This window comes from Harpia harpyja, chromosome 14, assembly GCF_026419915.1.
Source record: "Harpia harpyja isolate bHarHar1 chromosome 14, bHarHar1 primary haplotype, whole genome shotgun sequence".
NCBI classification, from domain to species: Eukaryota; Metazoa; Chordata; class Aves; order Accipitriformes; family Accipitridae; genus Harpia; species Harpia harpyja.
The window spans coordinates 11,865,912-11,876,463 of record NC_068953.1 but is presented as its reverse complement, the minus strand read 5'-3'; the positions used below and the strand labels follow the sequence as shown (position 1 = coordinate 11,876,463).

At 61.4% G+C, this 10,552-nt stretch overlaps 1 protein-coding gene across 1 annotated transcript in view; it reads right to left on the bottom strand.

Moving 5' to 3' along the window:
* Positions 1-1,240: 1,240 nt before the first annotated feature.
* ARHGAP44 (Rho GTPase activating protein 44) overlaps positions 1,241-10,552 on the bottom strand; it is a 29,970-nt gene continuing 20,658 nt past the window's right edge. The window contains 12 exon segments of the mRNA XM_052808195.1: positions 1,241-2,162; positions 3,548-3,716; positions 3,718-3,825; positions 3,827-3,915; positions 4,018-4,148; positions 6,054-6,275; positions 6,564-6,581; positions 7,194-7,374; positions 7,667-7,758; positions 7,896-8,009; positions 8,095-8,175; positions 9,081-9,162. Of these exon segments, the coding sequence (XP_052664155.1) occupies positions 2,008-2,162; positions 3,548-3,716; positions 3,718-3,825; positions 3,827-3,915; positions 4,018-4,148; positions 6,054-6,275; positions 6,564-6,581; positions 7,194-7,374; positions 7,667-7,758; positions 7,896-8,009; positions 8,095-8,175; positions 9,081-9,162 (1,442 nt within the window). The 3' untranslated portion in view covers positions 1,241-2,007.

Genomic DNA, 10,552 nt, shown 5'->3' with positions numbered 1-10,552 from the left:
GTCACCCAGGCAAGCAGCAGCCCTGGGCATGGCAGGTTTCCCAGGGCACCCATGGGTGCTGGCAGTGGCATGGGCAGGGCTGCCACTGCTCCACATCCCACAACTGAGGCTGCAAGGGGGTGAGAGCCCCGATATGAGTGGCCATCCCTGTGCCAGGCCTCAGGGACCCCATGCCCACCTCCCTTGCAAGGACCCTGCCTTGGCCCAGCAGCTGGGGGGGACCTTGGTAGGGTGCAGATGCACTGCAGGGGACCCCAGGGACCTGCCACCCCAGCACCCTGGGCTGCTCCCTCTGCCTGGGGGCCCTTGAGGCTGGGGGCCTGCTGAGCCCTGGGGCACTCAGTTCCTCCACCCTTGGGTGCTGTCTTGCCCCGGTGGGCGTCTGCGTGGCTGGGTCTGAGGCTTGGCACTGTCACACTGCAGGGGTGGCATCCCCCCGCATGGTCCCCGGCATCCCATGGGGAATGGGGTGAAGGATGTGGCATGGCCAGGCTGGGGACCCCCGCAATGACGTACCCCGTGCGGGCAGAGGACCATACCTTCCCTGGCACCCATGTCTGCCCGCAGGCGTGATGGCCCAGAAGTACCTCCATGCCTCCCCATGCAGCGGCATCCCGTGGGGCATCCTCTCCCCATTGCCCCTCCATACTGTGCAAAGCAGGGTCCCGTCCCCCACCCCATCCCACCAGGCTGGGGAAGCCCCCGGTGCCATACAACCCCTCTGCTGCCCATCCTCCACTGCCACGCGATATTCCCCTCCACATACATGCTGCTTGGTCCCAAAACACAGGCAAGGACCCCCCACAACTGGGTTGGTGCCCACCCCGAGTTTGGGACCACCCCAAATCCAGGCTGGGACCACCCTAGGCCTGATGCTGCCCCATCCCTCGGGACCATGGCAGCCCACACAGAGCAAAAACCATTTTATCACCCAAACCCTCATTAAGGCCCATTTCTTATAGCAAAGTACCTTCCAAATGTGTCCTAACTCATCAGTGGGCACCAGTGTGGGCTGGGACCATCCCAAACCCGGGCTGGGACCACCCCATGCCTGGCACTGCCCCATCCCAAGGGACCAGGACCCCAACATCCCGCACCAACCCAACCCCACCATTTTACCCCCTAAACCTCATCCAACCCCACATCCCCCCACCAAACACCCCCCACCACCGCCAGCGCGGCCGGGCACGGCACTGCTGGTGCCAACAGGCATTAACCAAACGCCAGCGCTGCCGGGCAGTTCACAGCGAGTGGCACATGGATTTATTGATTGCTTTGGGGTGCTGGTGCCCCCGGGTGCCCGCCTGGGGCGAGGGGCACGGCGCGAGCGGGGTGGGGGGGGGCAAAGCGCTGCCATTTCCATCCTCCCTCTGTGCACCAGGTGGGTGGGAATGGCTCCAAATAAAACAAATCTCTATATATTTTTTCTATATATATATACAAATATATAATATATATATATCTCTGCCGATATATATATATAATCTCTCTTATCTCTCTGGAAAGGATAAAAGGTTAATTTGTCTTCGCATGCACGACCAAAGCCACCAACCCATGGGGACAGCGGGTGCTGAGGGATGCGCGCCCTTGCCCGCCAGCACCCCGAGAGCCCGGGGGTGCCGCATCCCCAGGTTATTGCTGGTCAGGTCCCATCCTGCTCCGGCAAACAAGCGGAGGGGGAAGAAGCCGAAGAAATGAAATCCCGCTGCAAAGCGCCGGCGAGCTTGTTGTCACCTGGCCGGTAGCCAGTGGCACCTGCTGTCGGGGCACGGAGGAGGTGGTGGCATCGCCCCAGGACCGTGGGTGCTGCGGGGTGCAGGGGGGCGCAGGCACCCGGTCAAAAGGCAAAGTCTGGATAAGGCGAAAAAAAATGAAAATAAACAACAGCGACCACCCCCCAAACCGGGTGCTTTGCCACCCAAAACTGGCGTGCCGGTGGCCCTCAGTGCCGGTGGCTGGTGCTGGCCCCTGGGTGCTGCAAGGATGAGCTTGGGGACAGGGACACTGTCATAGGGCTGTGCTCTCTGATTCCTCCTCCTCCTCCTCCTCCTGCCGGGCAGCTGGGCCCAGCCCCGAGAGTCTCTGCGGTGCCTCCGGCGGGTCCCGGCACAGGGCGGCATCCGGGGGGACATGGAGGGAGGGGACCTCAAAACGGAGCAGACCTGTGGGAGGACAGAGTGATGGGGGACACCTCGCTGGGGCTGGCACCGTGTTAGTGCCACCACCAGGGATGTCACCACCGGTCCCTGCTCTGTGCCACCCCACCCTAGCCAGAGCCTGTGACACCAGCCCCCATGTCCCCCCCGATGTCCTGCTCCCACTGAGTGCAGGTGACAGCGCTGTCCCCTCTCTCAAGGGACCTGCAAGGCGAGCCAGCACACGTGCAATGACAGAGGGTGGCCCACAGCCCGACGCAGGCGGTGTCACCGCTGTCCCTTGCCGAGAGCAGAGCAACCCACCCCCAGGTGGATAAAACACTTCTGCCTGCGCCTGCCAGGCCCTGCCGCCATCGTGGGGTCCCAAAACGGGCAGCGGCTCCCACGGGCACATGGCGGGGGACCTGCACACGTGCCAGGGTGCAGTGCCGGGGCTGCACCCATGCCCAGAGGCAATGCCAGGGTGCCAGGGCTGCACCGACACCTGCGTGCAACGCCAGAGCTTCACCGGTGGGTGCCATGCCAGGGCCGCACTGGTGCCAGGGTGCGATGTCTCGGTGTGACGTCAGGGCCGCACTGATGTCTGGCTGCGATGCCAGCGTGCAATGCCGGGGCTGCACCGGTGCCAGTGCCGCACCAAAGGAAGGTGGCCCGCCTGGGGAACACCTAGCCTTGCTCTGCAGGGTGCCCGGAGGCTAGTTGCTGCCCATGCTGTCCCCCCACCCGTCGCAGGCAGGACGGGCACACAGAGGAGCAGAGCCCTCCGCCCTGTGGGGCCCTGTGGCCAGCCAGGCCAGAGCCGGGGGGCTTCCAGAAGTGCCCCGCCCCTGTGTCCCCAGGTGTCCCCGATGCCACTGGCACTTCCAAAGCATCGCCCTGACCGTCCCCCTCTGGGACACCGGGGTGGGGGGACACCAACAACCCAGGGACAGGGAGGTCAGAACAGCAGCACAGGCTCGTGGTGCTTCCCAGGGACGTTGTCACCTTCCTGGGGACATCACCACCTTCCCAAGGATGCTGACACCTTTCCAGTGACAGTTCCACCTTCTCGGGGACGCAGCTGACTTTGCAAGGATGTTGTCACCTTCCCGAGTACATTGTCACCCTCCTGAGAAGAGTTCTACCTTGCCACGGACATTGTCACCTTCCTGGGGACAGTTCCACTTTTCCAGAGACGCCACCGCCACCTCCCCGAGTGCACTGTCACCCTCCCAGGGAGGTTGCCACCCTCCCGGGGACAGTTCCACCTGCCTAGGGACACTGCCACCTTCCCGGGGCCACACTGCCGCGTTCCCGGGGCCATCGCCACCTTCCCGGACCTCCCCCCCCCCGACCCTGGGACGGCAGCCGGCGTGTGTCGTGTCCCCCCCCCGCCCCCCGCCCGACCTTACCTGCCAGCGCTCCGTCCCCGGGGCCCGCGTTGTCCCGGCGGGGCAGCTCCGGGGGCTGGGGGGGGCCGGCGGCGGCCGGGGGGGGCTGGGGCGGGGGGGGCAGCGCGGGGCGCGGCCGCGGCTTGGGGGTGGGGCGGGACTTGGGGGCGGCGGCGGCGGCGGGGGGGGGGCAGCGCGGGGGGGGGCGGGGGAGGCGGCGGCGGGGGCGAGGGCTGGCCGGCGGGCAGGCAGGGCCCCGGGGGGGCGGCGGGGCCGTAGGGGGAGGGGGTGCTGGGGGGGGGTGGGGGAGAGGCTGGCGGGGGAGGGCTGGCCCCCCCCCTGCTCCCCCGCGGCCGCCCGGGGCGGGATGGGCGCCAGCTTCTTGGCCACTGCGAGACAGAGATAAGGGGGGGGGGTGTCAGGGTGCTGGGGGGGGGTGTCAGGGTGCTGGGGGACCCCCCCCCCCCCGTCGACCCCCGCCCCGCTCCTACCTTTGCGCAGGGCGTGCGGGCTCTGCTCGGCGGGCGGGGGGGCCGCGGCGGGCGGCTGGTGCCCGCTGCCCGGGCCGGGGCTGCCGCGGGGCTGGCCGGCCCCGGGGGAGAGCTCCTTGGGTTTTAAAGTGCTGGGGGGGGGGGTGTATAAATGGGAAAAGAAGGGAAATGAAAAGAGAAAAGCATGTAAAAGAAAAGAATGAAAAATAAAACGGAAAATTAAAGAAAATAAAAATGAAAATGAATGAAAAAGAGAAATAAAATCAAAAATAAAAATGCAAAAGAAAAAAAATGCAAAGAATTAAAACGGAAAATTAAAGAAAATAAAATGAAAATGAACGAAAAAGAGCAATAAAATCAAATAATAATGCAAAAGAAAAATGAGAAATGCAAAGAATTCAAATCAAAATAAACCGGAAAATTAAAGAAAATAAGATAAAAATGAAAATAAATGAAAAATAAAAATAAAAATCAAATAATAATGCGAAAGAAAAACAAAAAAGGCAAAGAATTCAAGTAAAAATAAAAACCAAAAGAAAATAGAATGAAATAATAAAAGTAAATTAAAAATTGAAATAAAAACAAAACCCCCAAATAATGGAAATTAAAAAAAATTTAAAAAGTAAAATAAACCCCCAAATAATATGAAAAAAAAAGAAAAATTAAAATAAAAAATGAATGAAAAATAAAATACGATTTAAAAATTAAAAGTAAAGATGAAAAATAAGAAGGAAAATTAAGAAGCAGAAGGACGAAGAAGGGAGAGCCGTGAGGTCCTTCCCGCCCCCCCCCCCCCCCCCCCCCGCCCCGCAGCACAACCAGCGCGCAGCCCCGGGCTGGCCCGGGGGGCCGACTCCCACCTCGGCAGGTGTTTCTCAGCCCCCAGCCCGCGGGACCCCCGCCCCCCCCGCCCCCCAGGGCCGGCGCTGAGGGGTCACCGAGCTCCCCCCCCACCACCGGCGCCCCCCCCCGCCCCGGTCTGGGGTTCCCGCGGTTACCTCGCCGGGCCGGATCCTGCGGCTCGGGCGGGCGGGCGGCTGCCCCGGGGGAGCGGCGGGGCTGCGGGGCGGGGGGGGGCCGCTTGGGGGGCAGTGCCACGGGGGGAGGGAGCGGCGAAGGGAGCAAGGCTTGGCGCCGGGGTGAAGGGCGAGCAGCGAGGAGGAGAAGGAGGAGGACGAGGGGGGAGGAAGGCTCCGGCTGCAGCCCGGCCAGAGGGGCTGCGCCCAAGGGTGGGGACAGGGCCAGGAGCTGGGGAACAAGGGGACCCGCTCGTCCTCGGGGCGGGGGGGGCTGGAGCCGCCATTCGGCCAGGCACACGCCAGGTTACCCCTGCTGCAAAATGTCCACAAACACCATAAAAAAGCCAAAAAAATTGTAAAACGGAGGAAAAAATAAAAAGAGCAGAAGCATTGGTGGCAGGGGACAGGGGAGAGCGGCGGGGGAGCCCTCGTCGTGCCAAAGCCCCCCCCCGGCCTCATCCCACCACACCAGGATCCGGCCCCACGGCACGACCCACCCGGGGCTGCCACCCCCACCCACGGGTGCACCCCGGGGCATGGCACGGCTCGCAGGTGGCTGCAAAGCTCAGCTTCCCTTTTGGGGGCAAAAAAGTGGAATTTAGGTGCTTTCTCCCACCTGGCCCATGCAAACTAAAGCTGGACACAGACCTCAGGCAGAGGAAGGGCTCGGGGAACGCAGGGCTCCTCTAGGCTTTTCCTTGCACCTTCCTTGCACCACCAGCCCAAATTTCGCTACAGCCCAGCGACACCCACTGCGAGCCGGCAAGGGACCCGCAGGAAAAATCCCCAAAGGCTGCACGGTCCCCACAGGGCCGGCAGGATGGGGATGTTGCGGTTGCCGTGGTGATGCTGAGCATCCTCTCCTCCCGCTGCTCCCAGGATGCTGCTCCTCTCCCAGGGATGCTGAGCATACTCTCCTCCCACTGCCTCTGGCGCTGCAGTGGGGTTGTTTTGCTGCTGGATTCACACATGGGGATGATGCCCGGGTTGGGGACACGGAGGTGCCGGTGGCCTTACCTTGTCCGCTCAGCTCCCGGGGGGAAGCCAAAGCTGGTGGGAGGTGGGGAAGGGGTAGCTGAAATATCTGGCGATTGCTCAGGAATGGGTGAGTGGGGGGTGGCAGGGAGCTCGGTGGGTGGCACGGGGGGCTGAGCGGCCGGCGGGGTGGAAGACGTCTTGCGCACCACTGAGGTGCCTCGGCGAGCCACCCACGAGGTGTCCATCACCCTGACGCCCATGCTGGAGGAACACAGAGACAGGCTCTTAGCACCCACCCGGCGGGAGGGGACTGCCGGCACCATGTTGTGGCTCCTTTGGGGTACCTGGTCCCTAAAAATGCCTCTTCCATCGGGAAGCTGCTGGGAATGAACCTCCATGGCAATAGGGCAGGAGTGGCTGTGGGACGCGCTTGTGTCACCCACCAGCCACCTCCCCCTTCCCCAGGTACAAGCAGGCACCAGCACCCTCCCAGCATCCGCCCAGCAACCACCCAGCATCCTCCCAGCACCGCTGCAGAGGATACAGTACCTTTGGATTTTCCTAAGGCTGCATGGGCAGAAACACACGATTATTAGTGCAAAAAACCCCTAAAACTCAACAGTGCACAGGGTGCAGTGCCTGCTGCTCAAAAAAGGAGCTGTGAGGTTAAGGGCTTCAAAAGAGGGGGCAGGAGGGGCACAGCAGGGACCAGGCTACACTGTGAAGGGGAGAGCTCAGGATGATTTTTGGAGATGGGGAGAGCCCTGGGGACATTTCTGGGGGATGGGGAAAGCCCTGTGGGTGTTTTCTGGAGCTGACCCAAGTGGCTGCGGTCCCTGTGAGGTGGCACTGGGGGGGAGGCATGCACAGGCTGGGAGTGGGGAGCTTTCCCCTGGAGCAGAGCCCGCACACTTTGGGGACACCCGGGCACCTGACCCCATCATGGCACAGTCCCCGTGCCACGGCACGGGCCACCCCGCTTGCATCTCCAGCAGGCTGGGGGAAGGCATCAAACCCCGGGCTCACCTGAGCACCCCCAAGAGCCCAGCATGGAGAGCAGGGGGTCCTCCCACCCCAGGAACACCCAACCTCCACCAGCTCAGTGCCACAAACCCCCGCAGGATGATGGCAATGCCACCACCTCCCTCTCCCCAAACCCTGGCACTGCAAAGACCCTACCCATCCTTCTTGTAAAACTCCAGCATCATGTTGTCCGTGGCCACGCTGAGGGGCCGCCGTGCCTGGTCGTGCTGCCGGCGGTCCGCGTGGTCCATGTCCGGGGAGGGCATGGAGCTGTAGTTGGCGTTGTGGTTGACGTGCATGGGGCTGCCGTAGTTGCCTGTCACATTGAACTCGATGTCTGGGACAGGGGGGAAGGAGAAGGGGGAGGACATGGGGTTGCGTGTCCTCAGCGAGGGGTGGGATGGGGCATTGGCACTGCAGGAATGCTCAGAGGGTCCTGGAGTGACTGGGTTGGGCTCACAGCTGTGATGAGTCTTGCCTGCCTGAGCTCCCCCGCCCAGGTCCAAGCCAAGGCAAGTGGAGGAGGCCAGCAAAATAAATATGGGAGCTCAGCACCCCATTCCCCAGGGCGGGCCGGGAGGTCCCACAAAGCCCATCCCACCCCACCATGGCTGTGGGGCACAGCCTACCTCCGGGGAAGAACCAGTCGGCATGCTGGATGAGCGGCTCGATGATCCCCACGATCTGCAGCGAGACAGTTGTCATCATCTCCGTCATGTTCCTGCAAGGCGGCAGGCAGCGGCTCAGCAATGCCACCGCCGCCCGGCCTTATTCCTAGAGGGATTTTGGCCCCGGACCCCCCTCACCCCCCTCCCCAGCATCCCTCTGCCTTGCTTGCTTTCCACCCAGATACCTTACCCATCCGCCTGCGGCCAGAGGAGGTTGGGCCCCAGCACGATGGCCACGTTGCTCGGCGTCATTTTATTCGTGTCCTGGTACTCAGTCAGCTTAGCCAGGAATTTAATCAGGTACCTGGAAAGCAGAGCCAAGCCGTGTCGGTGTATCGGGATCCCACCCTCTCCGTCCCCTCACCGGGTCCCGCTGGCCCCGGGCTCACCTGATGTTGTTGTAGTTGGCTTTGGGCAGCTTCTCGCAGGCGCTCCAGAGAGCCTGCAGCCGCTTCTCCTGCTCCGGGATGCTGCGGGGAGGAGGGTGAGAGGGTTATCCCCCCTCCCCACCCCAGGGCTTTCCACCCCACCAGCTCTGCCCTCGGGGACCCCGTGAGACCCTCGGGCTGCTGCCAATATTATATAAGTAAATTAACCCCAAAAGCCTGGCCAAAATGAGAAGGAAACCTTTTGGCGGCAGGTTGGATGCTGGTCCTCTCTCCACCTCTGTGCAGCCCCCCCGAGGTTTGTGTTTTGGGGATGTGTTTGCTTTGGAAGGGGAAATTACTGCAAACAGCCCCCCAAAACAACAGCCCGCTCCCCACCCTTGGGGACCATCCCCTCCAGCAAGCCACCGCCACGTCCCTGCCGTGCTCCAACGTTCCCAGGGCAGGTAGGGGACGTGGTCAGACCTTTATTCAGGCACCACCGAGGTGGTTCCCACCCCAAAAGGAGATGCTCCTTCTCCCACCTCCCTCTGCCTGACACTCCTCTACCCCGAACACCTCCCATGGTGGAGCAGGCAGGCTGCTGCCACCTCAGCTGGCCCAGTCCTGCTGGGTTTGGGGGTTCCATGGTGCAGAGCACACCAGCAACGCAGGTGGGAGCTCCCTCGGCCAGCTGTTCCCCTGGGGTCTGCACACCTGTCCAGAAATGGCACCAATGCCCAGCACCCAAGGGCTTGTTGAAAGATGCTGGGTGCTCTGGACCACGCTGGAGACATCAGGGTCAGGGGACATCAGGACCAGCCTCACTGCCGGGACCCATGATGCTCAAGGAGCATCAGGGGAACCCTCCTGGCTCTCAGATCCTGGAGGCAACACCCCAAATGCTGTGATCCACATCAGAAATAACTCATGACCCCCAAACCATCCATGGGGACCCAAGATGCCACCATCCGTGCCACAGAGGAATGGGGGGGATGCTCCAAACTCACTTGGAGGCCTGGATCCACTCCTCGTACAGCTCGAACGTCATGAGCGGCTCTGGCAGCTCTCGCAGGTAGGACTTGAGGGCTCCTGTGGCACACAAGGGACACGGGGCTCAGCACCGCAGGAGGTGCCACAGGTGGCACCAGCCACCAGGCACAGAGCCATTTCCCTCCTCAGCATTTTGACTCACATCCCTCCCAACCTCCCCTCCAATGCACCCCAAAGCACCCATTAGTCCCTCCAGCTTGGTGAAGCCCGTACCATCCCCTGACCCCCAGCAACCACCTTGCCACCTCCACCTAGTCCCTCCTAGCACCTCCCCAATTCCTTCCACCATTTTTGCCTCCATCAAGTGTTCACCCAGCTCTCCATCACTCGTTTTTGCCTAGGACATTCACAGCTCCTTGTGCCGGGAAAAGGTTCCCATTGCAGTCAATAGGAAACCAGGGTCCAATCCTGCGCCCGCCAGAGAGCCCAGCCCAGGAGGGGAGGAGCTGATGGGCATTTAACCCCAATTAATGCTTAATAGCAGCCCCAGGGGTTTGGATCTGTGCTTGGAGAGGATCTTCACCCCAGAAGAGGTAGAGAGACGATGGCAAGCTTGATGGTAACACGTGTGAATCTTCCCAACTGCTCCCTGCTCCTGCAGAGCCTCTCCTGATCAGCATCACCCACATTAGTGTCACCAGGGCCCTGCCACCGCCTTGGATTATGATTGCATCCCTGCTTTCTTCCTTGCCTGTGACTAAAAGTGCTGCTTGAGCCTTTAGCCGGGGACGGGACATGTAGGTCGAGGTTTGTGCTCCTTGGTGGATGGCAACTCCTAAATGCCCCTACTTCCACCAAATGCTGCATTTGTCACCCCGTATATTCTGTCTTTGCTGTTCAAAGGCTTTGGGGCAAATCACAGAAGGGTTGAGGTTGGAAGGGACCTCTGGAGGTCATCTGTTCCAACTCCTGCTCCAGCAGGACCACCAGAGCTGGTTGCCCATGACTGTGTCCTGATGGCTTTTGAGTATCTCCAAGGATGGAGACTTCACCACCTCCTTGGGCAACCTGTGCCAGTGCTTGGTCACCCACACAGTGAGAAAGTGTCTCCTGATGTTCAGAGGGAACCTCCTGTGTTCCAGTTTGTGCCCATTGCCTCCAGTCCTGACACTGGCCACCACTTGAAAGAGCTCTGTCTTCTTTGCACCTTCCCTGCAGGTACTTTTATCCATTGATGAGGTCTCCCTGAACCCTCTCCTCTCCAGGCTGAACAGTCCCAGCTCCTTCAGCCTTTCCTCCTAGGAGAGATGCTCCAGGCCCTTCATCTGGGCTCTCTCCAGTATGTCCGTGTCTCTCTTGTAGTGCCCAGGACTGGAAGGATCACCTCCCGTGACCCGCTGGCATCACTCCTCCCAGTGCACCCCAGGACACCATTCGCCTTCAGCGTGCCACAAGGGCATGTTCCATGTCCTGGTGCCTGGGGCTGTTC